The sequence below is a fragment of the Hyaena hyaena genome, unplaced genomic scaffold (assembly GCF_003009895.1).
Source record: "Hyaena hyaena isolate Hyena2069 unplaced genomic scaffold, ASM300989v1 scaffold_227, whole genome shotgun sequence".
Taxonomy (NCBI): domain Eukaryota; kingdom Metazoa; phylum Chordata; class Mammalia; order Carnivora; family Hyaenidae; genus Hyaena; species Hyaena hyaena.
In genome coordinates, this window is record NW_024080859.1 from 862,069 (window position 1) to 889,997 (window position 27,929).

Consider the following 27,929-nt stretch of genomic DNA (forward strand, 5'->3'; position numbering starts at 1 on the left):
CCCCCCCCCCCCCCCCGCCGTCCCAGGTCTCCCTAAGAACCCAGAGCTGGGCCTGGACCCGTGACCCGACCCAACAGCCTCTTTCCATGATTCCCAGGCTCCCCGAGACCCCCACCTTCCACCCCCTCATCAAGGAGCTCTTCGTGCTGGGGGCAGAATGAGAGGTTGGGGGAGCGGGAGGGAGGTCCCTGACGTCCGGTTCTAGCCCTTGGTCCCTGATCTTTGTCCTTCCCAACTCCTGACTCTCATCTGCCCCAACCCTTGACCTTGTTCTTCCCGCTTAACTGCGCAGCTGTGGAGGGCTGCCTGGCAGGGACACTCTGACAACTGGTTCTGGCCTCCCCTGAACTTTCCACTCCTTGATTCCTGGACCCCCAGACTTCTGACCTAGGGCTCCCACACCGCCCCCAAGGCGGACCGCCACGTGTGCGGGGGTGGGGGGGGTGGGGGGGGGATTAGGCAGGGGCGTGTCTTGGAGCCCCTCCCGCTGTGGGCGGGGCTAGGGCGGGGCTGTCCCAATACCTTCCTAGTCCTTCGTTAAAGGGCTAGCAGCTGCAAGCACCACCTTACTCCAGAGACTGGTGGCATAGCTGGCTCTGCCCCCTGGAAGGTTCCGGATCCCACTAGGTGTCTTCAGGGGGTCAGGGATGCAGGAATCAGACCCAGGCCTTTCTGAGAGGTGGCTTTCATTTGATAAATATGGCTTTGCCCCTCTTTCCCCCAGAAGATTCTTTTTCTGCCCCATCCTTCACTGCCCCCACTCCTGTGTTACTGCTCTCAGTTGAGGCCACCTCAGTCTCTCCTGAGGACGGACACTCCTGAGATGCTCTATTTCTGCCCTGGGGCCTCCATTTCCCACCTCCTCCTGAGTGCCCCCCTCCCTCCGTACCCAGAGCCCTGAGTGGTACCCCCCCATCACCCCTGGAGCCTTGGATCTTCCTGCCACTTTCCACCCAGTTGACCTTGGCCACGTCTCCCCAGATGCCTGTGGCCTCTCGGACCCGGCGCACGTGGAAAGCCTGCAGGAGAAGGCGCAGGTGGCCCTCACTGAGTACGTGCGGGCCCAGTACCCGTCCCAGCCCCAGCGTTTTGGGCGCCTGCTGCTGCGGCTCCCCGCCCTGCGCGCCGTCCCCGCCTCCCTCATCTCCCAGCTGTTCTTCATGCGCCTGGTGGGCAAGACGCCCATCGAGACGCTGATCCGAGACATGCTGCTGTCAGGAAGTACCTTCAACTGGCCCTACGGCTCAGGCCAGTGACTTCACGGGGCCCGGTGAGCTGTGGCTGGGTCTGCAGACCTCAAGGGACACGGATGCTTCGGCCTCGGGTGGGCCTCCCCCCCCTTCCCAGCAGAGGACCCTGGCTTCTCTCCTCAGACTTTATTTTTTAAAGACTGTGAAATGTTTGTCTTCTCTGTTTTTTAAAATGATCATGAAACCAAAAAGAGAGTGCTGGCCCAGGCTCCGGCCCCGGCCTCCCCAGAACTCCCGGCCGAAACTAGGGGCGGGACTGAGCGGTCCGTTCCTGGGACAGCCTGTAGCTAGGTGCCCCAAGCATGAACTTTTGGGGATGGTGGGGTCGGCCTCCCCGGTGTGATGGACGGAGGCCCGGTGGCTGGACTGGCGGGACAGCCGCAGCCAGGCAGGGGCAGGAGGCGCCAGGCAGATCCGCCAGGCCCGTAATCCACGTTGGACACTACATGATGAATGAATCAAGGCCAATAATAAAGCTATTTCCTACCTGCATGGTCTCCATCATCTATCTTCGCGAGGGGAGGGGACGATGGGGGGCACCCTACCATGGCCGCCCACTCCCACCCGCAACCTGACAACAGCCCTGCGTGCTGTTTTCGTTGGAACAGTTTTGTGGGAAACAGGCTGGGGGCAGGGAGGAGGCCCTGCAGTCAGCTAGTGAGTCCGTAGGAGCTGAGTACTGGATATTGGTGATGGTTCAGGTTCGGGCCCTGGCCTATGAAGGGGAACCTCAGAGATTCACACATACCCTGGGCCAAACACCTTTGGTCAGCCCTTAATCATGGTGTCTGAGTCCTGGCGTCCCCTGGAGAAACACGCAGGGTAGTTCTGCTACACGATCTCAGCCCAGACAGAGCCCTCCCTCCCCCCAGCCACAGCAGTCGGTTCAGGGAGGGCATGTGGCCCAGAGCTGGCCACTGGGACTTGATGGCGGCATTTGGAAGATGTAACTGAAAGTAGAGCCAGAAGAGGAAGACCAGCTTCCCAGGATGCCTTTGGAGCCCCTGGATCAAGCCATTCCTGAAACGTTTTGATGTGTCAGTCCCACGACCCAAGATTTACCCTTGGGTGCCCGAGCCAGTCTGAGTTTGGTTTCTTCTCACATGTAACCAAAACACTGTTTCAGAGATTGGCATTCGGGTGGACTATCTAAGGACAAACAAATGCGGCCTTAAGTTGACATGGGGAGACGCAAGACACCACGGACCTCGCCATCCTGGTCTCAGAAGTGGCCCGGCTCTAGCGGCAGAGGCGCCTGAGGGATTGATGGCCAGGACTGTGGCTCTGGGGGGACAGGTGGCCCTGGGGGGCGGGTGGACAGGGCCTGGAGGGTGGAGGCCGGGTGGTGGCACCTCTGGGCCCTGCTGAGAGGTCTTGCCAGGAAGAGAAAGCCTCCATCAGAGATGCCCCTTTGAAAATGGGGAAGAAAGAACTCTGCTCTTGTCCCTCAGGCTGGGCCTGTGGTCAGCCCTCAAACCTCCTCCAAAACACTCCTCGTTACCACCCGGCCACCTTCACGTCCACCTTGGAGGAGGCCTGGGAAGATGGGGCAGTGGAGTCCGTCTCCTGTGGAATGAATGAGGGTCTCCTGGGTATGCTCTGCCCTCGGAGGGCACTGAAGTAGGTACGGGAGGGAGAGGATGCTGGGCTCCCACCGGAGGGCGGGCTGTTCCTGCCCCGAGCCAGCATCTTCCGTGACGTCCCGCAGGTGAGCGAATGTGTGTCACTCCCATTGGGCTGGACGGTGATGCCCTATTCGAGTCACAGGACATCTGAGAACGGAGCAGGGCCGTTCTGTCCATCCTGCTCTCCAGTCCCCGGGCCAGAGGCTTGGATGTCTGTCCAGGCCTGACTGCAGAACTCCTACTTCTCCTACAAAACCCTCCCTATGTGGCCCTTGAGGCAGGCATCTTGAGGCTCTGGTTAAGACTCCCATCCAGCCTTTTGTTACTGCTTGATCACACTGGGCCCATCGTCCCCGAGGATAGAGGCTCCATGACTCCTGAATCTGCGACTGAGGACTCTGTGACCTAGTGGCCGACACTGCCCTCCCTGCCTGTAGTATGCCTCCCTGAAGGTCCCCATCCCGTTTGGCTCCCCTGGGAGGCAGCTGCTGGTCCACCGTCACGTGGCCCCCACAGGGAGCCCGGCCCTCCCGGTGCCCCCCCCCCCCCCCCCCCCCCCAGGGCCTGGCATGGAGTGGGCATCATGGACTCTCTCCCAGAGCCAGCACGAGAGCTGTACTCACACAGTGCCTGGCGTCAGTCACGGCCCAGTCTACAGTGCCCTGGGAGAGGTGGAGATTTTTCTTTTTTTTTTAATGTTTTATTTATTTCTGAGAGAGAGAGAGAGATAGAGTGAGCAGGGGAGGGGCAGAGAGAGAGGGAGATACAGAATCTGAAACAGCCTCCAGGCTCTGAGCTAGCTGTCAGCACAGAGCCCGACGCGGGGCTCAAACCCACGAACTGTGAGATCATGACCTGAGCCGAAGCCGGACGCTTAACCGACTGAGCCACCCAGGTGCCTCGAGAGGTGGAGATTTTTCATAAGGACTCACGGATCCGGATTGGCATCAGGGACTCCAGCAGGGCTCCTGGGCCGAGTCCGCCCCCTTCAGGAGGTCCCCAGTATTGTACCACATGAAGTTTTGCAGGAGGCTGCCTGAGCAGGACAGAGGAAGGTCCCCTGCCAGTCCTGCCTCTGTTACTGGACCTGTCGAGACTTGTGGCTCCTGGGCCTGCCCCTAGACCAAGGCCGGCTGAGCAGGAAATGCTGGATGTCAGCCCCTCGGCTTCCCACCAGAAGACCACATGCGGTTCTGGAGGGAGCTCTCCAGACAGGCAAGGGTTCACAGCCTGCCTGCACAAGTCATTTTTCTAGAACCTTCATGTTTTTAACTCTGGAAAATGGAATAACGAGTTTTTGGTGACAACTGAGTGAAATCAAGGGATGTTAAGCAGCTGTACACAGTAGGTATTTAATAAATGTTTATTACGCTGGGATGGAAACGAAAGACCTGCTTCCAGGGGATGGGCTGAGATCTGGGCTCAGGGCCTGTGGTCCCAGAGGAGGTTCTGGGAAGGCTTCCTGGAAGAGGGGCCATCAGAGCTAGCTCTTAAAGGCAGAGGCATTTGCAAAAGCTGCCCCAGGAAGGGGTAGCAGCAGGAGCTAAGGCCGGGAGGTAGGAAGAGAAGCAAGGCCAGGGCGGGACCCCCACCCCGATGTGTCCCTCTGCCTGTCCGCCAGGGCGCTCAGAAGTACACGGAACCCTCGTGGTCTCCTTGCTCATCGAATTTCTGGATCTGCATCTTGAGGTGCCTTAGTTTGCCCTTCAGGTAGTGACAGCGAGCCTGCTTGTCCAGGAAGCTGGGGTCCTGGGCAGGGCAAGACCAAGGAAAGTCCTTGTGGCGGTTTGGCCTACGGCCCTCAGCCCCTCAACCCTCTGCCTTTTCCTCTCTGAGCCTCACTTTTCCTTCCTTGAAACTGGGCACACAGCCTCATGGGAACATCGGGGGTGCAAAGCCCAGGCTGTGGGACTCGGGAGGCACGACTCACCATCTGTTTCTTCTCAAATTCCCTCCAGACTCGCGCAGCGACTTGGGCCTCCTTCTGCAAGTGGAAAGGGGTGGGGGCAGCTCAGAGAATGCTGAACCCAAGGAGGGATGGGGAAACTGAGGCTCAGGTGGACAAAGCGACCCGTCTAGTGAGGACTTCAAGGACTGACTTTGGCTCCTGTGCTATGGTGCCCACCCAGCCTAGAGGAGAAAGAGGCCAGGGAGTGTCCCAGAGGCCGGGGTCCACCACCGGGAAGGGCTGGGGCGGGGGTGGGGGTGGGGGGGGGTTCTCCCGCCGCTAACCTGGCTTCGGGGCCTGGGCAGTGAGCTCAGCAAGGTCTCCAGCTGCTGGAGCTTTGCCCGGGCAGAGTCCACCTCTTGCTGGAGCTCCAAGAACTCTGGGTATTGGTCCTGGAACACTGCAGCATAGCGGCTGCGGTCCCTCTCACTTCTCACGTGTGGGTACTTACTGCCGGGTTAAAGTGGGTCAGAGTGTGAGTGTCAAGAACGCGGCCCACTCCCCCAATCGGCGTAATTTGTTTTTCTTTGCCCGTGTTGCGCTCCCTGCCCCCAAACGCCCCTTTTCTCTTTTTTACTATTTGGTAAACTTGTATTGATTTGTCAAAGCCCCAGCCTCGGTGCACCTTCCCTGTTCCCAGGCATCAGGAACAACGTGGGGGACACTCACAGCTCATAGTCGGGCACTGGGTGGGGCCCTGGCATATGCCCCCCAGGGATGGCTTCAATAGGCTTCTTGGTGCCCAAGGGGGCCCGGGAGGGCAGCTCATCCTCAAATACAATCTTCTTAGGTCTTGCCCTGCGGGCTCCTGGCTGAGGCTCGCACAGAGCGCGTGGAGCGCTGCTTTCCTGGGCTGGAGGCACCCGTCGCTGCAGGTGCCGCAGGAATCACGGTTTGGAGTTAACCAGGGGCTGGGGAAGCCAGAATCCCTCAAGTGGCGGGGAATGAATCTTTTGCCTAGGTTCGGCCTGGGAACCCTCCTCCCGTTCAGACTCACCGGGGGCCCAGGGCCAGGCGGGCGGGTCTGCGGGTCCCCCTGATAGCCGCGGGTCTTGGGACTCTCCCGGGTAGGCATCCGCCTCGGGGAGGCGCCGCTCGGGCGTCCCTGGGGCGGCGGGCAGGTCTTGCGAGGGACGCCGCGGCCCGCGCGTGGCGGGGGTGGTCGGCGAGCTGCCTGCGGACACCGGAGAAGGGGGCCTGGAGGCGGGCAAGGTCGCACGACGCACGGGCAGGTGGACCCCGGAGGGGCCAGCTCTCCCCGGACCCGCGAGCTCTCCGGCTCCGCGGCTATTTGCATAGACGCACTTGATTGGCTCTCAGAGCAGCCCGCCCCTGGCTGCGTAACCCGGAAAAGCACAACGCCCGTGACGTCACCGCGTATCCTGAGTCGGCCGGGCTCTAGTTAACCCCCGCGCGGCCGCAGCCTCGCCCGCTAGGGCGCGTGAAGCCCACGGACACTGCCCCGGAGAAGCTCCTGGGGACCTCCGCCCCAGCTGCAGTCCCCAGGGACCGCTCCCGTCCGGTGTCACCTGTCCCAGCGTCCGGGTGTCCGAGCCTGGGTCCGCTCCCGGAGAGGCGCCTGAGTGCCGGTTGTGCATTAACTTCTAAGGCTGGACACAACTGGAGGGGTCGCTTCACGGGGTGGGGCGGGTCCTAGCGAGATTGGGCGGGGTTGGCGGGGCGGGGGCGGGGCCCGGCGACGAGGGAAACGGATCCTCTTTTGAATCTCAGGTTCGAGTCCAACTGAGCTCGTGACTCGCTTTCTCTGACTCTCAGGTTTTTGGCCTGAAAACCTAGTGGTTTTGGCAAACTTGTACTTATCTATTTACCCAGAAATTATATTTTAAAACTCTTTCTATAATCACTAGATTATTATTCTCTGACCAGCTGTGAAACACTGATTTTCCCACAACTTTTGTAACTCCAGTGCTATTATGATTTCCCACACATATATTTTCCAAGTTTTAAATCTTGACTACTCTGGCGAGAGGAAAAGTTCAGCAACGATTTATCTGTTTTCCTGCAAATTTTTTGTTGTTGATTTTTGGGAGCTCTTTGCTTAGAAAGGATGTCATTCAATGAAGTAGTGTGTCTTTACTTTTTAGTAGTATAAGCGGGGTCTTCCATTTACTTTTTTTTTTTTTCCATGTAGGAAACGAAGTATTCATTAGTCCTTTTCTGTTTTACTTAATTCTCTATTGAAATAGTTTCTTTTTTGGGGGGGGTTTCACATAGTCATATCATCCACAAATAGCTTTGCCTTTTTTCTCTTCTTTCTTATCTAGTTGTGCTGACCAGCACTTCCAGAAAATGTTAAATCTTTGGGGGAATTGGATGGACCGTGGGCCTCCCCTCGTCCCTTCCTCACTTTGATGGCCGAATTGCCTGTATTTATTTATTCATTAAATTCAATGCTGTCTTTGGCTTGAGATTTTTCAGTTAAATGAAGAGAATATCTATCTCGGGCTAATGTTCATTGAAAGATGTGGAGTCATGGATACGAAGTACCATTTCACGCTATGATTTTGTTTCCTGATGGGTTAGGTTAATGTGGCTATTAACAGGCTGCCGGATGTTGAACCATCTCCCATCTTAGGTGAGAGCAAGGCTTCTTAAGATCTATTTTTTCCTTCAAAGATTTTATTAAAACATTAAAAAAATGTTTTATTTATTTTTGAGAGAGAGAGACAGCACAAGCAGGGGAGGGTCAGAGAGAGAGGGAGACACAGAATCCAAAGACAGACTCCCAGTTCTGAGCTAGCTGTCAGCACAGAGCCAGATGCGGGGCTTGAACCCACGAACCGTAAGATCATGACCTGAGCTGAAGTCGGACACTTAACCGACTGAGCCAGCCAGGCGGCCCAAAAGATTTTATTTTTTGTGATCTCTATAGCCAACGAGGAGCTCCTCACAAACCTGAGATCAAGAGTTGCATGCTCCAATGACTTGAGCCAACCAGGTGCCCCTTTAAGACCTGTTTTTAGGGGCGCCTGGGTGGCTTAGTCGGTTGAGCGTCCGACTTTCGCTCAGGTCATGATCTCACGGTTCGTGGGTTCGAGCCCCGCGTCGGGCTCTGTGCTGAATGCCAGCTCGGAGCCAAGAGCCTGTTTCAGTCTGTGACTCCCTCTCTCTCTGACCTTCCCCTGCTCACGCTGTCTCTCTCTCTCTCTCCTAGAAAAAAAAAAAAAAAAAAAAAAATAAGACCTGTTTTTAAAAAGTTGCCACTAGGGCTTATAAAAAGCTTTACCCGGTCGTTTTCCACCCATGTTGAAGGGTGTCCACATGGGCACTTCTAGGCGTGTCCCCATAGTGCACCTGTCACCAGCCCAGCCTCCCTCTCCGAACTCCCCTGGTTACCCCCCTCACAGGCTTTGCCTTTGCTGTCTGGAGTGAGGGTGGGCAGAACCCAGGACCAGTGGCTCTCCTGGGACTCCCACTCGTGACTTCTTCCAGGGTCGCCCCTTGGGAGTAGCGCCCACTCAGTTCTCCTCTGAAATGATCGGGCTGTGACCTTGGCAGGGCAGTGTTTCCATAGATCTCATGCATTTGTTGAATGACTTGGTGAAGCCTTTAGTTTCCTGAGAGCTGAGGCTGTGGCTGGACTAAGCCCTGTCTCTGAACCGTCATCTTCAGTTTCCAGAAAGGCCCAGCACTGACACTCCCTCCTCCAGGCTGACCTCCAGGCATACCCCATTTCTCCCCCACCCTGACCCCACAGGGCTGAAAGCACTGTTTGCCTCTGACTCTATCAGACTGGAGGCTCCTGGGGCTTCTTGGGGCCTGGCAGTTTTCAATGTGGGGTGCCAGCAGGGAGGAGAGGGAAGGGGAATTGAATGGGGGTGGTTCTCTGAGTCACTTCTCAGGCTGACCTTCGGCTCATGCATTCTCTGTGGCTTTGGGGACCTCCGAAGACCCTCCCATACTGTTGCCTAGAACAAAGGGCACCCCTGGACACGGGTGGAGGGCAGACAGAGGGCAGACAGGGTGGGCCCGGGCACGGCTTTATTTGAGTTTGGGCATGATGCGGATGAAGAGGATCATGGTGATGAAGATGAAGCAGACGACGATCAGCATGGCCCAGAGCAGCCAGTTGACCGACTTCTGTGTGTGCTGCTCCAGCCGCTCCGATTCCGTCTTCAGCTTCTCCAGGTTCTGGTCAGCCATCTTGAGTGAGTGCGACAGGGTCTGGGGGGCGGGTGGGGAGAGGGTCAGCGGGGCTGCGGCCACGTGGGGCCTCTCCCTACCACCCTTGGGGGGCAAGTCCGCTCCTCTTGGCCCTGGCGGGTACGGTGCCCTCTGCCGGGAATTCTACTTCCGCCTTCTATCGAACTCCTCTATTATCCAACAGAGCCCTGGCCACTAGGCCCCTCTGCGGGGGTGGGGTGGGGTGGGGCTTCTCTGACGTCCCGGGGCAGAGGCTGGAAAGTTCCCACAGTCCTCGCACCTGGTTGTCCTTCTTAATGACGCTCTGGGCGGCCAGGGTGTTGGTCTTGAGGCTCCGGGCCAGGCCCAGCATCTCCTCCGCCAGCTTCTCCTGGAGGTTCTGATGTCGCCGCAGGACCAGGTCTAGCTCGGCTGCCGACTGTTTCTCGTCCCCTGGGCTGGGCCCTGCCACCCCACTGACCTCACACGGGGGTAGACAGGTGGGGAAGGGATGCGGTGGGGGGAGGGGAAGAGACCAACACGTTCCCAAGGAACCCAGAGGTCCTGGCTCCAGCCACTGAACTGCACGGGCCTCAGTTTCCCCTTCTTTACTTTGGCTTTTAGGAAGAACACCCCCACAAGCGGCTTTCGATCGATGGTTTAGATGCTCGTGGTGGCCCTCGTGGTTTGGTGCCTCAGTGGCCCAAGGGTCATCTAGCCCCTCATACGTCCCTCCCTGCCCAGTGCTCCCCAAGGGCTGGAGACACTCACGTTCTCTTCCTCACGTCCAGCTCGGGTTCTGTAAGTGAAAAAGGTCAAGCAGGAAGAAGGAGAGGATTGGTTTCCTGTTTTCCGGCTTCCTGATCATTGCCTGTGATGTGTCTGCTACTCCTAATGTTGTTTCCTGTCTTGTCTGCTGCCCAGTGAGCTCCTGATCATGCTTCAAAGCCCTGGGTCAAACGCCTTCTCTTTTACGAAATTTCCCTCACCCTTATCTGGGCTCCCCCAGACCCCAGGTCCCTTCTGCTCGCCTAACCTGTGGGCTGGGAGTGTCCAGCTTTATTTCCCCTGGGGACCATCTCCTCTGCCCTGGCGCCCCCATCAGGCTTAACTAGGTGGTGCCCCTGGGGGCACGCTCCCTGGGCTGGGGAAGACCTTGGGCGAGTCAGGTGAGGGAAGTGAGGCGATACATGTCTTGTCCCAGACAGCGAAGCCTCAAGTCCTGTCACCTCCAGGCTGACTCACCTCCAGCAGAGTCCTATGGGAAAAAGAGACACATATGAAGTCACCTACCTTGTCATGAGCCCACACTGTCCTTTCTGCTCCCAGTCAGGGCCCTGGGCAAGTCCCGTGACCTCTGTGCCTCAGTTTCTTCCTCCTGGAGCGTTACCTGACCCACATGAAGTGTTCAAGAAGACACCTGTCATCCTGTTTTACAGACGAAAAAACTCGTGCACTCGTGGCAAGATGAGATCAACTCGGTCTGTCCGTGGCAAACGTGTCCATTGCTCAGGGCCAACTCTGGGGCTTTACTAGAGAGGTGGCATTTTGTCCTTGTACCACACTCCTATATGTCTAGCAAAGTCCTGTCTGCGCCCTTCTGTTGGGAAGCCTACTGCGGGCCCAGGGTGCAGGCTGCTGGGCCCCCTGGGGTCCCTGCACCCGCCAGCATTTGCTATTCCGGCCACGCACAGGCACTAACCTCCTGTCCCTGACCAAAGGGGGCCCAGGGCCCAGGGACAAAGCCCTACCGTGCCTAGCAGCTCGCTCCGCATTTCGCTGGTGTACCGCGCGCGGGACTGCAGGTGCACCGTCTTGGTGGCGGGGACCCGCTCCCTGGCTGTGGTTGGCACACGGCCAGGGGCCAGAAACTGGTTAGCCAGTGCCTTCTCTGAGGAGGAGGTCTGCAGAAGGGGGAAACGGGGTCACCAGGGGGCGCGGGTCCCGGGCAGGGGAGCGTGATGCGGGCCGAGGAAACAGAGCACCCCTGCTCACCAGCTTCTCCGCCTGCAGCATCCCCTTCAGGAAGTCTACCTTGCGGGAATATTCATTGATCACCTCGGAGGCCGGTTTGCTGGAAGGGGAGAAGAGGAAAAAGAAAACCTGCGCACTGTCCCTAGTTTTAGGAAGGGTGCCCGCAGGGGCTGGAGCCCAGGGACTGATTCCCCAACAGGACTGGCCCACGGGCCTCCTCTCCCATCCCTGATTTGAAGCCCCTGTGGCCGCCTGCACTCACCTTGCCTGGGTTTTCAGGGCCTGCAGCATGTCCTCGAGGGCTCCCACGTACTGGGGAGGGAAAGTGGGGTGTAAGCCTGGACCCCCCATCCTCACGCTGCTACTCAAAGGTGGGATGGTCAGAGCCATCAAGGGGCGGGGCCAGGACGGTGGGGGGGTGGGTCAGGGCTGAAAGGGAGGAGCCACGTCCCAGGGAGGCGGGACCAGCTGAGCTTCAGGGAATGGGGCGGGAGCTGTAGGTGGACGTGGCGGAGCCGACCGGAAGGGGCGTGGCCAGGGCGGCTTTTGGGACTGGGGAGTCGGGCCCGGTGGCTGCCCCCACCGTAGGCCGCCCTTTGTGAGTCGGGCTCTACTCGGCAGCACAGGTTTCCCTCACCTTTTCTAGACGCCACTCGTCCGGGTCCCGCTTCTCCGCTGCCATCGTCTCGCAGCGGCAGAGCAACCGCACCAGGTTCAGCTCCAGCCTCGACGCTGCCATCCCCTCTCGGCGGTAGCGGGCCCCTTCCGCTGGCGCCATCTTGGCGAAGGGCGGAAGTACGCCCATTTTGACTTCTTCCGGGCGCGTCCACCGTTCGCTCGCTGTTTCATCTTTGTTTGGGGCGGAAGTAGTCTTATTTCAAGGAGAGGCGCTATCCTCTCCAGGTTAGTTCCGGGGTGAATAGCTTTTTTCCCCCTCGCAGGCGTCTTAGCCCTTCCGGGAGGGTTGAAAGGCCGAGGTCCTTCGAGGTCAAGTCTATGGGCAATACGTTATCTGCTTATTCCTTTCTTCCTGGTCAGAATTCCTCCCCCACACCCACTCCTGCTTGGGTTCTTCCCGCACTGAGCTCTTCCGTATCCAGGTAGCGTTCCCGGTTCTTTCTGGGGTATGGCCTTGGGACTAAGGAATCCAAGCCTTAGGGGCCCATCCAGTTTGTGAGGTTCTGGGTCTGACGCTGACTACACTCCACGCAGTGGCCTTGAGGGAGTTTCTTAATTTTTCTGGGCCCAGTTCCTCCTTTGGGAGGCACTTTGGGTGGTGTGACAAAGCCTGCCTCCAGGGGGACATCAGCTAGCTCTGGGGTGAGAGGTGAGGTGGGGTCACCCCCAACACCCAGGCCTCATGGAGAGAACCCCACCTGGGTCTCCAGGCAACCAGCTGAGGCCCATTCTGTGAACTCCTCTCACCTCAGCTTTGCAGAGGGACTAGACAGCGCTCACCCATCTTCCCACCCTTCAGGTCACGTGTGGCCTGGTCGCACCTGTGGGCCTGGTGTTCTCCAGAAATACTATGAAGGGGAGGAAACCCAGGGTGGATGAAAGGGTCCGGGGGCAGATGAGACAGGTTCTGAGTCCCAGCCCTGTCCCATCCCAAATACATGGCCTCGGACAAACCTCCCAACTCTCCCTCATGTGCAGTGTGGACTAGGGTTCTTCGCTGTCCCCCAACCCACCCCCATGGGCCCCACCTGCCAGCAGGTCCCCACAACTGCACATCTGATTGCAGCTGGGAGCTGGTCTGAGAGGGGATGGTGGGGGTGTGTGATTTCTGGCTCTGCTGGGCCCCCCAGGAACTGATCCCTTCCTAGGGCAGATGGCCCTTACTGCTGGCATTTAAGCCCTAGCAGGGGAGAGGCTGGGTGCTGAAACGGGGCACCAGGAGGCAACTCCCAGGGCAACAGGCCCCTCGCACCCATTTCCAGATTGATAAAGAAGCACTTCCAGCATGCCCGCCCACCACTCTAGTGCCAGGAGTGCGTGTGGAAGTCCAACAGCAGCATTTGCTGGACAGTCGAGGCAGGAGGACCTCCCAGACTGGGGGACACGCCCCCCATCCTTGCATCCCTCTTGACTGAATCCACAGGGTGGACCCCCCCCACCTGCCAGGCCCTGCTCCTCCGACTCTCAACCAGCCTGAGCTGGAATGGCACGCACGCACACACCTTTCAGGCACTTTTTCTTTATTTCACACGGCTCGTGGGGCACCTGGGGCACCTCTCATCCCAGACCTGTGGCCGTGCGTCTGGGAAGCGAGCCAGCCTGAGAGTGAGGAAGCCCCGCTCTGGAGGTTCCCCAACGGTCCCTGGTGACCGGCCGGAATGTACAACCCCAGGCCTCGCCCTTCCTGCCAGTGAGTGGTCCTGAGTCGCGGCTCCTGTTCGCCGCACGGAGCGGGCGGTGAGCCAAGGACAGCTCCCTCCGACCTCCTGAGTCCAGGGCGCGGTGGACAGAAGAGTGACGGCCACATTCAAGTCTCCCTGGGATGTGAGGTCTGTGGTGCTGCGGGTGGAGGCTGCCGCCCACCCCACGTCCTGACTCCAGCCACCAGCCTTGATCCCCAGAGAGGCTCCAACTCTCCCTCAAATGCATGCCCGCCAGCCGGGCCAGAGGATGAGTCCCGGACGGACTTGCGGCAGTCGGGTGCCCCGAGGGTCCCAAATCCCTCGTGCAGGGTCCTGGCCCTCAGACCGTGGGCCCTGAGCCGTCCTCGATGCGAGTCTGAGCCTCCTACGTGCGGGCGGCTGTGCGGCCTTTGCTCCCAAGACTCACGTCCAGGTTATAAGGGCGATGCAGGGCGTTAATATAAAAGTTTGTACATACAAGTATAAAAAAACAATTTGGTCTCTTGTTAAGGCTGTTACAGTTTAAAGTTATGTAAACCACGCACAATGAAACAGTTACCGTGGAAACAGAAAGGGAGGTGGGAGATGCCAGGCTGCCCACCGTGATGTGGTGCTCTGGGTGGGCATGTCTGTGCGACTGGGGGCTCAGCAAGGGCCACTGGGCCTTGGCTGGCCTCCCCCACCCCCGCCGCCTGGACTCTGCACTCAGAGCCGGCGGCCACCTCACATCGCTCTTGGAGCTTTTCATTCGGAATCCTTCTCGGCCAAATGCTGGCTCCGCCGCTCCCGCCTAGCTCCCGCCCTGGGTCGTCCTCAGATGTGCGGACTTAGGCACTGTGGGCCCTCAGCCGTTGGCCTGGCCCGACGTGGGGGGCAGGCAGTAGGTCGGGGGGTCCGAGTACCTCCGCTTGGCCCCAGGAGGCTGGTCGTCCTCATCCAGGGGCCCCCGAGTGCCCGGCGCGGGCAGGTGCGTGCCGGGTGTGATATACACAGAGTGTACCTGGTCCGGGCGGCGGGCGGGCGGCTCTCGGCGCCTCACTAGGGCGGGGCCCTCCTGGGCACCCAGTGCCCGGCTGGGGAGGTGGGAGGGTAGGCCGGGCGGGAGCTTGATGTTGGTTGTGGGCATGATGGGGGTCCGCCGGGGGGTCTTCACTCGGACCGTCACGAAGGACGACGGCCTTCGTCGTGGAGGGGCGGCCACCACGGGGAGGGGGCTCAGGGCGGGCGCGCCGGGGCTGGGGAGAGCAGGCGCGGGGGGCCCTTTTGAGAGACAGACGGCAGGGTTACTGCAGCTTCAGGGCCAGTAGATGGACCCTTGCCCCAGGGCCTGCCGGTGGTGGACACGGGAAGGAGAAAAGCCGACGCTGCCTTAATACTGACCTTCGGAGGCCCCCCGCCCGGCCCGCTCGTCCAACAGGCTCTCAGTGCTGGCCGACGTTTCTGAGTCCAGGTTTTCCTCGTCAGAGCCCCGAGGGTCCAGCTCCGGCAGGCGGTAGGTGATGTCCTCCCTGGGGGTGAGGGGGTCATGGTGTCTAAGGCCGTTCCCAAGGGGAAAGACTACCCATCGGAAGTGCCAGGCTGGTAGGGGACAGAACAGGCCTCCCTGGTCCTGGAGGGGAGTCCCTGCTCCCAGCAGCCCCAGCACCCATCCCCGAGTCATACCTGGCCCCTGAGAAACTCACGGGAGGGACGGTCAGGCTGCTGAGGGCAGGCCCTGTACTGAGCTAGTGATGTGCTTCTGCCTCAGGGCCTTTGCAAGTGGTGTTCCCTCTGCCTGGAGTGCCCTACCCTGTTCCTAAGATTAGGGTGGCCGGGTGGCCCAGGTCACACCTGTTCTCCCGGGATAATGTTAATGGCACCCCTATTCACACGTCTTGACTGGACGACAGATTAGTTGGTCACTCTCTAGCTAAGAGCCAACTTCCAGACAGGGCTGCCTGGGCGGCCTAGTTGGTTAAGCTCCAACTTCTGACTTCGGCTCAGGTCATGATCTCACGGTTTGTGAGTTCGAGCCCAGCGTCGGGCTCTGCGCTGACAGCTTGGGGCCTGGAGCCCGCTTCAGATCCTGTGTCTCCTTCTCTCTGTCCCTCTCCCACGTGCTCTTTGTCTCTCTCAAAAATAAACATACATTAAAAAAAAAAAAAAAGACCAACTTCCGGATAGTTTGGGCATTACCCCTCTGCTGCCCCTTCTTTCCCCATGGGCTGCCATGGTTCCTGGTGGCCAAGTGTGGGGTGTCAGCAGAGCCCTAGGCTGCGATTTAGGACAGCAGCACCCCGCGAGGTGGGAAATGGATGAGGGGCATGAGCCTAGCCCATCAGCCTCCTAACAGCCCATCCGCTATGGCAGAGAGGCCTGGGGGTGGGGCCGGACCGCAGGGCCGTGGGCAGGAAGGGGGCAGAGACACTTGCTTCTCCTCCTTGATGGACTGGATCCGCTCAATGAGGATCTCCTTCTCGCGGTCCTCATCACCACTGGGCACTTCCTCTTCCGGCAGCACCGCTAGCTCCTCCAGGCCCCCGGCACTGCTCCCCCGGGCCTTGGGGCTCTTGTTCTACGAAAGAGAAGCGGCAGGTCTGGCTGGCCCCTCTGGACAGTGGGGTCAGTGCTCGTGGGAGGGAGAGGGTGGTGTGAGCGGCTCTGGGAGAGGTTAGTTGTGGTGTGGAAGGGTGGGCTTGGTGAGGCCGCTCCAGGGATCACGTGGGGACCGGGTGGCCGGTGCTCGGCTGATTAGTCATCCTCGGCACAGGTGGTCAGCAGGCGGCGGGCCTCCCCCAGCATGCACTTCCAGAAGGTTAGGACATGCTCAGTCTATCCTAGGAGACCACAGGTGCACGGGAAACCCAGCATGCACCACGCCCGGACACATGCAGGGTGGGCCCACGGAACATGTACGTACCAGGACCCCCTCATAGGGAGACGAAAACCCCAGTTTGAGAGGCCAGGGCTGGGAAAGAGATGAACAGAGGGTGACCACACAGGGCCACAATCACCACGAAGGTGTTAAGTCACGGCTCCCCGAGCCACATCTGACTGCGGGGACAAGGATGGGGTCCTCCCACGGAAGCCCAGGACCTGCCTCCCCGGACACCCCTCCACCCCCGCCTCTACCCCCACTGTAGGGCCACTTCTGCCGTGGGAAGTTTTCCCTGTAGGCGGGGCTGGTGGATGACTCGAACCATCACCAAGCGGGTGCCAGGTCCCCTGCTGCCCTCTGGGGCAGTTGGCAGGAGGCTGAGTGAGGGAGGTGGTCGTTTAGCCGACGTGGGGCTAGTTCCCAACCGTGTTCCCGTGAGGCCCCTGGCCAGGCAGGTTGTGGCGGAGCTGGGCAGGAGCGCGAGGAGTACTGCGTAAGACCACGCCCTGTCCGGGCCCCGCCCACAGGCCCCGCCCCCTCCACTCACAGCGTTCTGTCGCAGGAGCGAGAGTCTGCGGAAGGCGATGCTCTCCGCCGCCTCCAGCTGGCTGATCTCCTCCATCTTCACCTTGTACTTCCTCATCTGTTCCTTGATCAGCATCTCCACGCACCTGCGGGCGAGGCGACTCCGTTACTACCCCAGGATGGCTGGTGTCAGGGCCTGGTGTCTGGAGAGGCACCGGCCGGAGACTGGGGCACGGTGGCCGGACAGACATCCAGAGACCAGGCAGGGCCGCAGACACAGCCACGGGCGGCGCCGTCTCGGTGCTGGCTCACTGTGTGGCCTCTGACGGCTCACTCCACCTTTCTGAGCCTGAGCCTCCGACTCGACGAGGCTCCCGGTTTGCAGGAGGAAGTACATGGATCAGAGTGAAGCGATCCTCGGAGTAACCCTGATGGGTGGGGGTTCTCCAGAAGTATGAGGAACAGGGACGCTGGGTGATGTGTCACGGGCTGCAGCCAGGCAACCCCAAGGGCTCCATAAGGTACACTGTGAGTGCTAAGTGGGGGGGGGGGGGGGCTCCGCCTCTCTGTGGGGAGAGGGCGGGCAGCTCCACCTGGACAGAGAGTCACAACTCAGGTCTCCCAACATCTTGACCACATAAGAAAACAAAGTGCTGGAAGAGGCTGGAAGCAAATCTGTCAACACCACGCAGCTACTGGGGTAGCATCAGGGCCACACAAGAAACTCGAAGCGTGAACAATGTCCTCTTAGTCACTGATGCCTAACATCTTCCTTCTGAGTTCTTTGGAAAAACTCTGAAGACTTCTGAAGATCGTGCAGCGGGGAGAAGGGGAAGAAGAAACCCCCAGATCATTGCTGCTTCTCCTGCCGGCTCTCACTGCCAGCCAGAGGCCAAGATCACAGCTTTGCCGTCTGCCCCTCTCCTGGCAACTGGAGATGAGGGCTTTCTTCTCTTTTTTTGCATTTCTCCAGCCTCAAAAGCACTGGGAAGGGACGCCTTAGCTGCCGGAGGACATAGTGCGGGGGTGGGGATGGGCACCTGGCACTCACGTGGTAACCTTGAGGACATCCTTCATGCTGGTCAGTGGGTCCGAGTTGTCAGGGCAGCGCAGGAGGCAGGGTGCGAAGATGATGGCGAGAGCACTGGGCGACATGCGGTTCACGTCCTCGAGCAGGGCCACCCTGCGCGGCAAGTGGCAGTTAGAGGTGGCCAGGGAGCCCCGAGACCGGAGGCCAGGGCCATGGGGCTGCTGCTGCCAGGAAAGTGCGCGCCGTACTCTGGAGGCGGAGGCTAGCACCCCCCTCCCTCCCCGGCAGCCCGGGTCCTGGGGCGCCACCGCTGGCCCAGGGAACGCTGGGGTGGGGCTCCTGACAGGGACCCCCCACCCCGCGGAGCACGGATGGCAGGCACTTGCTTGACGAGGTGGAAGATGAGCCGCTCCAGCGAGTTGTGGTTGGCCTCAGGCAGGTGCTCGAGGACGGCGTAGATGGCGGCCAGCTGCTCCTGCTTCCCTGGCAGCTCTAGGAGGGCCCCGGGCGTCAGCTCCCCGAAGCGCGGACCCCCACACCTTCCCAGGGCGCAGAGGCGCCTCCCGCCACGCGGGGGCTAGGGCGGGTTGGTGGCAAAATGCGGGACTACCGAGGGGTCCTGGCCCTGCCCTAGGCTGGGGACCTGCACCGGGCCAGCTGCTCTGAGCCCTAGTTTCTCAGCCGTGTCTCCCTGACCGGCCACGGTGAGCACGGTTGGGTCTAACCCTGGCCGTGGCTGCCTGCCCTGCCCTCGCTGCCGCTGTGGGACTCACCCACGGCTCGGAGGAAGTCGCCGTACTGGGCAAAGGTCATGAGGGGCTCAGGCAGCTCCCGAAGCCACTGCTTGAGCACTCCGGTGATGGCATGGATGGGGAAGTTCTCCAGCTGGACCGCTGCAGGGTCTGCGGGGGGGGGGGGGGGCGGTGAGTGCTGGTGGTGGGGCTGGGCTCCAGCCCCGCCTCCTGGCCACTCGCCCTTGACACCCACCGGTCTGCAGCGCCTGTCGGAGCTCCCGCGTGCGGTTGGCAGCGCCCGACTTCCGGTAGAGGCCTTCGGTGTACAGGCCATGCATCTCCACATGTTCCAGAAGCTTCTCCAGCACAACGGGCACCGAGGCCTTGTCACTGGTCAGGCTGTCCACGCACACGCCGAAGTGGCCTGGCTCTGCACCTGGCTCACTCTGCAGTACCAGAGGTGGGGGATCAGGCCTCCTGTGTGGGCTCCATCCCTTTCTGCCGCCCCCTGCTCCCCCCACAGGCTGCTGGGGGCACCCGGCTAAGGAGCTTGCTGGCTGCTGGACAGGGATTTCCCATGAGGAGCGGCCACAGCGGCCTCAGGGCGCTTGGTCCTGCCTCCCGTGTACACAGAGTTGGGGACGCCCCTCCTGAGTCTCTGGAGGGCCAGGGCTGGGGGTGTGAGAGGCACACATAAGCTCAGTCCTGTCTCAGGGGACCTCGAGGGGCTCTGACAGAACCGGGACTATGGACCAGCCCCTCGCTGGACACCCTACCTTGGCCTTGCACCAAGCACACCCTCTCCGCCACATCGATCAGGATGGCCTCCCCTAGGTGTTCTGGAAAGTTCCCCACCCCGGGGAGCTCACCTTGCTCCTGCATGTGTAGGAGCAGTAGGTCTGAATCTTGGGCACACACTTCTTGTGGCAGGCCATCTTGCACACTAGGAGGACATGGGGGGGTGGCGGTGTCACAGATGGTGCATCAAGGACCCCAGTTTCCTGAGGCCACCCGCCCTGTTGGCCAGGGACCCACTGACCAGCTTCTGCATTTGAGTCCTACAAACCCCTGCCCTGATTCCCAAGTGAGGAAGCCATGTGGGCAGACGTTCCCAGCTGGTGACTGTCTGTGGCCTCGGAGCCTGGCCAGCGGAACCAGGGAGGGGCCTGGGGGGCCATACTTGAGGGGAAATTGGCTGAGACCAAAAGGAGGGGCAGCCAGTATCCTTGTCTCAGGCCGGTGATGACTGCCTTGGTATCTGTGATGGACACGAGGGGACATATCGCTCCTTACACAGGGGCCGAGGAGACCAGAGACCCCGGGGCAGAAGACAGGGGCCCGGGGAGCGAGAGCTGATCACTGCAGGAAAATACAATTTCCAGAGACTGGCTGACCCGGTCCCGGCCTCCTGCCTGTTTCTCCGGGTCCCTGTGGGGCTGACTGGCCTCGTCTGGCACATGAGGGAGGGACTCTGGGGTTCTAGAGAGGTGTCGGAGTCAAGGCAGCAGGGGCGGGGTGGACCCAGGTTGGGAGGGAGGACATGGGTGACCTGCCAGGGTGGAGGGCAGGCTGCAGAGGCGGCTGGGGGTCTCAGGGCCGGCTGAGAATCGTGATCTGCCGCAGTGTGACGGGGAGAGGTCTGAGTGGGTGAGAGGTGGCCAGGGCAGGGTTCCAGAAGGATCCACCCTGTGGCTCGAGTGAAGGCCCTGGTGCACAGTGAGGGGTTGGGGATATGAAGGGGATCAGGGAGTATAATGGAGAATCAGGGGGCTTGGTAGGAGGGTCCCCAGGGGCAAGGTGAGGGTCAGGGGGTGTAGCAGGTGAGCCAGAGATTTTGTGGAGGGTCCATAGGCATGGGGAAGGGTCAGGGGCTGCAGTGGGAGGGTCAGGAGGTGTGATGGAGGGTGGGGAGGGACAAAGTGAAGGGTCAGGGGATGTGGGGGGGTTGGGGCACTCACCGCTGCAGAGCAGGGCCTTGTCCATGAGCCAGATGTAAGAGAGGCACTGCTCGCACGACTGTGGGATGTTCACCTGGTAACTGGTGAATACGTGCCCGTTGTGTTGCTGGACCTGGGGGCCGTGGAGGAGGGCGCTGAGTGGTGGGGGGCGGGGGGGAACAGGCCCTCTGCGGTCTCACCCTGAGGCTGCCCGGCGTGCATGCAGCCTATGGCATCTCGGGGCAAAGGTTCCCATTCACAGCCCGGGTTCCCTAGGGCTGGGCCGGAAAACACGCTCACCCACACTCCCTCTCGCCTGCGCGAGTACTCACAGCGCGATCCTGCTTCCGCTTCTTCTTCTGGGCTTTGCTCTGCTGCGAGGGGAGCACAGAGGCGATGTTGGTGTGGGCCCTGGGAGCACCCCCGCCCCCCCCAGCCCCTTCCCGAAGCTGCGCCACCAACCTTGGGCGGCTCGAAGTCGTTCTTGGTGTGTCCGCGGGTGAACTCGTCGAGCAGCGACTGGAAAAGGTTGAGGACCAGGTTGGTGTCCTTCTCCCCCCGCTCAGCCGCTAGGTTGTTCACGACAATCTGGTAGTTCTCCATCAGGTCCTTGTAGCCGACGTGGATCTTCCCGTTCTGCGGGGACGCAGGCGTGACCCCCGGGGGAAAGACCAGCGGGGGCGGGGGGTGCCCAGGAGAGGGCATGGCAATCCCTACGGGAGCCCTCCCCAGCGCTGGGGGCTGCACGTACGGGGACGGAGTACATGGTTTTGAGATTGCTCCTGAACTTCTCGGTGGCTTCGATGAATAAACTCTCAGTGGGAGTCTTCTGAGAACGCAGGTCGTTTATCTGGAGAAGGAGAGAGTGATGCGCTGAGCCTGCGTGACCTCAGGTCTTACATCTGATGGGTGCTCTGTCCCAAGTCCTTCCCTGGCTCCTCAGGGAAAAACATCCAGGCCCTCCGGCTAATCCTGGTCTTTCCAATTCCTCAGTCCAGGTTTAAACCACCCAACATGTGGGGCTGGACCACACTGGGGAGTGCTGACCAGCACCCCTGGCCCCCACGCCTTAGATGCCAGTAGCACTCTTCAGTCAGGACAACCAAAAATGTCTGCAGAGGTAGCCAGCTGTCGCCTGGGGCAGGATCAGCCCTGGTTGGAAACTGGGAGTCTGGCTGGGGCCCTTCCTGCCACCCTGCACAGGCACTTAGACACGCCCTGGACGTGTGCCGTGGTTACTAATTCAGCTTCACTGTATACACACAACGCTCGATCAGCATCTTCCCTGAGACCCAATGTGTTTTGTAAAAGCTCATTTAAAAAATTTTTTTTTAATGTTATTATTTCTATTTTTGATAGAGAGAGACAGAGCATGAACAGGGGAGGGGCAGTGAGAGAGTGAGGCACAGAATCTGAAGCAGGCTCCAGGCTCTGGGCTGTCAGCATAAAGCCCGATGCGGGGCTCCAACTCACAAGCTGTGAGTTCATGACCTGAGTTAAAGTCAGACGCTTAACTGACTGAGCCACAGTTGGGCTGCAGGGCCACCAGGGGCCACCTAGCAGGATGCAAGTATGTCCCTCCCGCACCCAAGCACTTCCTCTTCCCCATGCGGTGCTGTGTGACACCACACAATGACTTCAAACAGCAGATTTCAAACTTCCAGGGCAGGTACTGCAGGATAAAACTCATCAGCCTGGTGCCTCTCCTGCACACACAAGCACACGCACACGTGCAGGAGAGGGCTCTGGCCTGAGGCCCTTGGGACAGGTGTGTCCCACAATTGACACCTTGGATGTAACACAGTTCTACATTTTCTTTTTCCTTTTCTTTTTTAATGTTTATTTACTTATTTATTTATATATATATATATATATTTTAAATGTTTTAATTCATTTCTAGGAAAGAGAGAGAGAGAGAGAGAGACAGCGTGAGCAGGGGAGGGTCAGAGAGAGAGGGAGTCACAGACTGAAATAGGCTCCAGGCTCTGAGTTGGCAGTCAGCACAGAGCCTGACGTGGGGCTCGAACCGACAAACTGCGAGATCATGATCTAAGTGAAAGGTGGATGCTTAACCGACTAAGCCACCCAGGCGCCCCAATGTTTACTTATTTTTAAGAGAGAGAGAGAGAGACAGAGTGTGAGCAGGGGAGGGGCAGAGAGAGAGGGAGACACAGAATCTGAAGCAGCTCCAGGCTCTGAGCTTGTCAGCACAGAGCCCGACGTGGGACTCGAACTCACAAACTATGAGATCATGACGTGAGCTGAGTTGGACGCCCAACCGACTGAGCCACCCAGGTGCCCAGGTTCTACATTTTCTGTGCAGTCCCTATAGTAAGACCTGCTGACTTTTTTTTTTTTAATTTTTTTTAAAGAAGCTCTATGCCCAACGCGGGGCTTGAACTCACGACCCTGAGATCGAGAGTCACATGCTCTACCTCCCAAGCCAGGATCTCAAGACCCACTGAGTTTTCACATGAAACGTAAACATCCGTGGTGAGCAACGGAAACACAGACTGCAGATGTTCTCATGTGAGCCCGGGGAAGGGTTCTGTAGTAAATGACCTCATGTCAAAGTTAGGAATAAACATCTGGTTTCTGGAACTTTCTGTGCTGGAACGGTGCACCTGGACTTTCTGTTCCCGACACACTAAGGGCTCTGGTGTGGTGGCTCAGAAAACTGGAGGCTACTGAGAGCCCTTCTGGGGAGGCCCAGCCCTGACTCCGCGTCCCCCCCTCCCCCGCCGCGACCCTGTATGTGCCCCTGGGTGACCCACCTTATTGAGCAGGAACTCATCCAGGTACTTGAGCTCGTTGGCGTTGGTGATCTGGCGGAACACCGACTCCCGCCACTTCTCGGACACTGTGATTTTGCCGATCTTGAGGTTTCGGTTCTTCTTCCCTTTGCCTCCTGGCTCCTTGGCGTGCTTCTCCCCTGCTGCGTGGCGGTGCTGGTGGCTCGAGGAGGCTGGAGCGAGAAGGAGTGGCTGGCGAGGTGGGTACTGGGGAGGCAGGGTCACACACACGGAGAACCAGGACCCTGCCCTGCCTCGAACTGGGGCTGCCAGAAAGTGCTCTGGGGCTTGGGTGGGGGGTGGCGGGGCCAGCCCCGAAGCCCCAGGGACCAGCACACGTCCCTGTCCCAGGGAACCCTGGCAGCTCCCCCATCCATCCCTGAGGCTGCCAGCGACCAACCTTCTAGATTCTTTTTGGTGGCAGCGGCTTCTGGCATGGTGTGCACTGTGTTCTCAGTTTCCTCCACACCCTCCAGGCTGGATTTTTTATCCTTGTTCTTATGCAAGAAAAGTCTTTTAAAAGTGGATCTGTAGGAGGAAGTAAGGGGTTTCGTTTAAGCCTCTGGACATGACAACGGAAGCGAGGCCGAAGAAAGGGCCCTCTTACTATAAAGAAAAAAAATAACGCTTTTCTTGGTTATCGACGCAATGAGATACTACTAAAAATGAGATTGGTTTGTGTGAACTGACAGCGGGGGATCAGGTGAAAAAGCAAGATGCAGCGCAGACATCACAGCGTGACCCCATTTTCATATACAAAAAAAGAAATAGAATTTACCCTCTGACTCCTTAACGTGTTTTTATGGGCCCAAGTTTTAGGGAAAAAAAAATCAAATAGACGCCAAATCATACACCGAATGCTGTGCCCCCGAAAAGACGTGTCTGTGTGCTAACACTCAGGGCCTGGGAGTGTGACCTCGTTTGGGACAAGCGTCTTTGCAGGGGCGCCGGGGTGGCTCAGTCGGTTACGTGTCCGACTCTTGGTTTCGGCTCAGGTCATGATCTCGTGGTTTCTGGAGTTTGACCCCTGCGTCAGGCTCCACGCTGGCAGCGAGGAGCCTGCTTGGGATTCTCTCCCTCTCTCTCTCTCTCTCTCTCTCTCTCTGCCCCCTCCCCACTTGCGCTGTCTCTGTAGATCTCAAATAAACAGACTTAATAAAAAAAGATCTCTGCAGATGTGACTAAGTTCTATGTGCCATGGTCTGAACGTGTGTGCTGCCCCCAGTGCTGAAGTCTACTACCCAGTGTGATGAGATATTAGGGGATGATTAGGTCATGAGGGTTAGAGTCCCTATAAATGGGACTGATACCCTCACAAAAGGGGCCCCAGAGAGTTCCCTTCATCCAATGACACGTATCCTCATAAGAGACAGAGAAAGAGAAAGCACAGAGGAGAATGTCGTGTGAAGATGGAGGCGGAGATGGAGGCGATGTGGCCACAAGCCAAAGACGCTTGGGAGTCCCCGGGAACCGGGAGAGGCAAGGAAGGGCCCCTCCCAGGCCTGTCCCAGGGAGCCGCCCGGTGGACACCCTGATTTCGGACTCCTGGCCGCCGGGGCTGTGAGAAGTGAATTCCAGTTGCTGGGAACCCCCTGGTTGGTGGCGACTGGTTTTGGCGGTGGGCTGTCCCCACAGTGGTGGGCACTCCGCCTCCCTTTGCCGCCTGTGCTCGCCCTTCCTCCGCCTCCTGCCTCTGGGTGAGGAGCCAAGCTCCCCTGTCCCGTGGCCCGTCCTCTCCGCTCCGTGATGGAACCATCCGGAGCGCCTCCGTGGGGCTTTCTGGGGACAGAGCCTTGGCCCAGTTTCTTCCACCCAAGGACCCAGGAGGGGCTCCTGAAGCAGAGGGGGCTGGGGTTCGATACCAGAAAAAGTCAAACGGAAACCGTCTCTCTGTGGACCCAGAAGAGGTGACCCAGATTGGCTCCAGACTTCAGCGGGAGTCATTACGCTGGCATGTGGGGCGGTCGTGACCTGGGCTCCGTGAGGGACCTCTCATCCCAGACTGAGCAAACATCTGCCCCACTGAGCTTCGTAACTTCCATCGGTTTAGGAGACTAGATAGGAGGCCTTGGCAGGAACCCCGGGGCATCCCCTGGTGGCTTGAGCTACCTCCAAACCTCACACTTACTTAGAGTCGGCCTGGGGGCCTGGCGACAGCCCCGAATCTATGCTGGCAGATGCGTCGCCCGACTTCTTCTTCTGGACGGCCGGCTTCTTGGTGCCGGGCTCCCCATCCACCGCTTCCGTGGAAGGCTGCCGGGAACAGGGCTGGGTGAGCGGAGGCAGAGAGCACTTGCTGGAGGGAAAGCGCAGGTGCTCTGCTTTCCCGACTTCCCTTCTATGTCGCACTTCGGGTCGAGCCAGGGCATCCGGGGCGGAAGCGGGTTTGGACCCCCAGGGGCGGGAGCTGCAGCCTGGGGCTTTACCTGAGTCTTGGTCTGGGACGGGGACGGGAGGAGCTTGGAGACGTCGCTCGCCGATAAGGAAATGCGTCTCTCCCTGCGAGATCACAGAAGTGTGGCTTTTACTCACAAGAGCGAGTCAGGGCACATTTCTGGCGGTCCTGACTCGGGGGGGGGGGGGGGGGACCAGGGATGCTGCCATTCGTGATGGCCCAGGCCAGACGAGGGACACAGGGGTCCACGTGCGAGGCCCAGAAAGCCTGACCTATAGCAGAAGGCCGTGTCTTCCTCTAGCTCTTTTTCCCTCTGGCCAAGCAGGTCTCTGGGCAGACTCTGCTAGGCAGCTACCTAAGGGTCAAGAGTTGGGCCCCTTGGGGCGCCTGGGTGGCTTAGTCGGTTAAGCGTCCGACTTTCGCTTAGGTCATGATCTCGCGGTTTGTGGGTTCGAGCCCTGCGTCAGGCTCTGTGCTGACTGCCAGCTCAGAGCCTGGAGCCAATTTCGGAGTCTGTATCTCCCTCTCTCTCTGACCCTCCCCTACTCATGCTGTCTCTCTCTTCTCTCTCCTAGAAATAAATAAAGAATATTAAAAAAAAAAAAAAAAAAGAGTTGGGCCCCTTCTTCCATCCCTGGGGGAGTGAGGTCGCCCCGATTCTCTGATGAGGAAACAGAGACCCAGGCGGGCCGGGGAGGGGGAGGTCGCCCCAAAACGCTGCCTCTCACAGAGCGGAGGAATTTCTGTGTGAACACAACTGACTGTGGCGGGGGACCCAGGGTCCCCGCTGGCCCCAGGCTGTGTGGCTCCTGGCAGATGGCTCCCCTTTACCTTCCTCTGCCCCGTCCTGCTCTTTCCTCGGGGCTCCCACACACAGAGCCACAGGTCACGTCCCTCCACCCTGCCCGGCACCCAGCGTGTTCACACAAAGGAGGGCCCGGGGCTTACTCTGTGGGCGTGAGAGCGGCCCCCACAGCCCGGTGCCGCTCGCTGAGGTCCAGGGACTGGCTGAGCATGGTGCTGGAGCCGGCGGCCATCAGCTTCTTGCCCCGCCACAGCTCCACGGCGCTGGCCAGCCGCTCGGAGTCCTGGTCCCGGTACCGCTGGATCTGGGTGGAGCCTCCGGGGCCCTCAGGCCTGTCCTGCGCCCCTGGGTCACCGCCCAGCTTGCTCTTGTCCTCGGGAGTCTCCGGGGTGGTGCCGGGGACGGGCACGCTGACCGTACTGTCCAAGGCTAGGCTGGTCGGCCGTTCCACGTGGCCAGGCGGCAGGTCCCCACCCAGGGGCACCTTTGGGGCTTCTCCGGGGAGCCGGCCAGCTGGCACAGCCTGCGGGGGCTCCTCCGGCTGCTGCTGAGGCGCATTCTCTGTCTCTGTCCCCGTGTCTGAAAGGGCTTCATTTTCTCTGCTCTCCTGTCTGTCTTCTGGGAGGCTCTCTTCTTGCTCTAGGATGGCCCTTCCAGAAGGTTCTCTGAGGGCGATGTCTTCCTTACAGGACTGGATGTGTCTGTTCTGGAGCTTCACGTGCTCCAGCCCTCTCTGCCGCCGGGACTCCCGCTTCTCCCGGCTGCTGGGCACTTTCTCGTGACTCTCAGCCACGTTTTTCTGGGGCGGGGGAGGCTTCTCCAGGCTGGGGGCCTCCACCTTCTCCGGTTGGGAGATCTCCGCCAGGGGCTCATCGCTTGGCGACACCTCAGGCTCCAAGGCCGAAGGCTCCGTGTCCTCCGACGGTTCTGGGCCCTGCTCCTGCTCGGCCACCCGGCCTGGCACTCCCTCCTCTGCTGCTTCCCTCAGGGCTTGCTGGGCCTCCCTCTCTTTCTCTTCAGCCTTCTGTTTCTCTGCGACCATCTGCCGGAAGCTGGTGTGAGGATTAAGGGGGCAAGTTCAGGAACAAATGTGCAGACCACCTCCAGAGTCTCCCCAGGGCGTCAGGGGCCCCTGTGCCACCCACGGGCGGGGGGCCGGGGTCTGCCTCTGCCAGGCAGGGTGACGCTGGCCCTTGGAGATGCTTCTGGAAAGGCGGAAACTCCTCAGCTATGGGAGGGGGATACAGGAGGCGGCCCCCCATTGTCATGGCCACCTCTGCCCTGGGTCTCCCTACTGTGGGAGGGATCTGTTACGAAGTCCCTGAGTTCCTGGGGCGCTTGGGTGGCTCATTCGGTTAAGCATCCAACTTCAGCTCAGGTCATGATCTCGCTGTTTGTGGGTTCAAGCCCCATGTCGGGCTCTGTGCTGACAGCTCAGGGCCTGGAACCTGTTTCCGGTTCTGTGTCTCCCTCTCTCTTTGCCCCTCCCCTGCTCATGCTGTCTCTCTCTGTTTCTCGATAATAAATAAATGTTAAAAAAAAAATCCCTGTGTT

The 27,929-nt window shown here is 59.6% G+C and overlaps 4 protein-coding genes across 13 annotated transcripts in view; 1 reads left to right on the forward strand and 3 right to left on the reverse strand.

The window, feature by feature from the left end:
* NR2F6 (nuclear receptor subfamily 2 group F member 6) overlaps positions 1 to 1,742 on the forward strand; it is a 9,824-nt gene extending 8,082 nt beyond the window's left edge. The window contains exon 4 of the mRNA XM_039243432.1: positions 982 to 1,742. Within this exon, the coding sequence (XP_039099363.1) occupies positions 982 to 1,256 (275 nt within the window). The 3' untranslated portion in view covers positions 1,257 to 1,742. The remainder of the gene's footprint in view (positions 1 to 981) is intronic.
* A 2,480-nt stretch (positions 1,743 to 4,222) lies between these two features.
* OCEL1 (occludin/ELL domain containing 1) lies at positions 4,223 to 6,453 on the reverse strand. Of its 2 annotated transcripts, XM_039243275.1 has the most exons (6): positions 6,353 to 6,453; positions 5,821 to 5,997; positions 5,493 to 5,692; positions 5,108 to 5,273; positions 4,806 to 4,859; positions 4,223 to 4,624 (listed from the first exon to the last, which is right to left on the reverse strand). In XM_039243275.1, the coding sequence occupies exons 1-6, from the start codon at positions 6,419 to 6,421 to the stop codon at positions 4,502 to 4,504; spliced, it is 789 nt and encodes a 262-aa protein (XP_039099206.1). In that variant the 5' UTR covers positions 6,422 to 6,453; the 3' UTR covers positions 4,223 to 4,501. The 2 variants fall into 2 exon arrangements, with proteins under 2 accessions (XP_039099206.1, XP_039099205.1); XM_039243274.1 differs by lacking the exon at positions 6,353 to 6,453 and having other exon boundaries at positions 5,821 to 6,320.
* Positions 6,454 to 8,808: 2,355 nt separating this feature from the next.
* On the reverse strand, positions 8,809 to 11,846 carry USE1 (unconventional SNARE in the ER 1). Of its 2 annotated transcripts, XM_039243319.1 has the most exons (9): positions 11,578 to 11,846; positions 11,203 to 11,252; positions 10,962 to 11,040; positions 10,718 to 10,870; positions 10,212 to 10,224; positions 10,003 to 10,110; positions 9,738 to 9,765; positions 9,268 to 9,442; positions 8,809 to 9,008 (listed from the first exon to the last, which is right to left on the reverse strand). In XM_039243319.1, exons 1-9 carry the CDS (start codon positions 11,743 to 11,745, stop codon positions 8,826 to 8,828), a joined length of 957 nt encoding a protein of 318 aa, XP_039099250.1. In that variant the 5' UTR covers positions 11,746 to 11,846; the 3' UTR covers positions 8,809 to 8,825. The 2 variants fall into 2 exon arrangements, with proteins under 2 accessions (XP_039099250.1, XP_039099249.1); XM_039243318.1 differs by lacking the exon at positions 10,003 to 10,110 and having other exon boundaries at positions 11,578 to 11,839.
* Positions 11,847 to 13,121: 1,275 nt separating this feature from the next.
* The window catches only part of MYO9B (myosin IXB), a 91,747-nt gene continuing 76,939 nt past the window's right edge, over positions 13,122 to 27,929 (reverse strand). For 3 of the 8 annotated variants that reach the window (XM_039243308.1, XM_039243307.1, XM_039243311.1), the window contains exons 23-41: positions 26,519 to 27,427; positions 25,602 to 25,674; positions 25,304 to 25,443; positions 23,576 to 23,703; positions 23,158 to 23,348; positions 21,135 to 21,233; positions 20,846 to 21,019; positions 20,716 to 20,757; positions 20,405 to 20,516; positions 19,316 to 19,389; positions 18,700 to 18,892; positions 18,486 to 18,614; positions 18,099 to 18,204; positions 17,734 to 17,865; positions 16,705 to 16,828; positions 16,200 to 16,247; positions 15,712 to 15,854; positions 14,681 to 14,808; positions 13,122 to 14,560 (exon numbers count right to left, since the gene is read on the reverse strand). In XM_039243308.1, the coding sequence (XP_039099239.1) occupies positions 14,145 to 14,560; positions 14,681 to 14,808; positions 15,712 to 15,854; positions 16,200 to 16,247; positions 16,705 to 16,828; positions 17,734 to 17,865; positions 18,099 to 18,204; positions 18,486 to 18,614; positions 18,700 to 18,892; positions 19,316 to 19,389; positions 20,405 to 20,516; positions 20,716 to 20,757; positions 20,846 to 21,019; positions 21,135 to 21,233; positions 23,158 to 23,348; positions 23,576 to 23,703; positions 25,304 to 25,443; positions 25,602 to 25,674; positions 26,519 to 27,427 (3,361 nt within the window). In that variant the 3' untranslated portion in view covers positions 13,122 to 14,144. Of the gene's footprint in view, positions 14,561 to 14,680; positions 14,809 to 15,711; positions 15,855 to 16,199; positions 16,248 to 16,411; positions 16,625 to 16,704; positions 16,829 to 17,733; positions 17,866 to 18,098; positions 18,205 to 18,485; positions 18,615 to 18,699; positions 18,893 to 19,315; positions 19,390 to 20,404; positions 20,517 to 20,715; positions 20,758 to 20,845; positions 21,020 to 21,134; positions 21,234 to 23,157; positions 23,349 to 23,575; positions 23,704 to 25,303; positions 25,444 to 25,601; positions 25,675 to 26,518; positions 27,428 to 27,929 lie in introns of those variants that run through there. The other 5 variants (XM_039243310.1, XM_039243309.1, XM_039243313.1 and 2 more) reach the window with 4 other exon arrangements.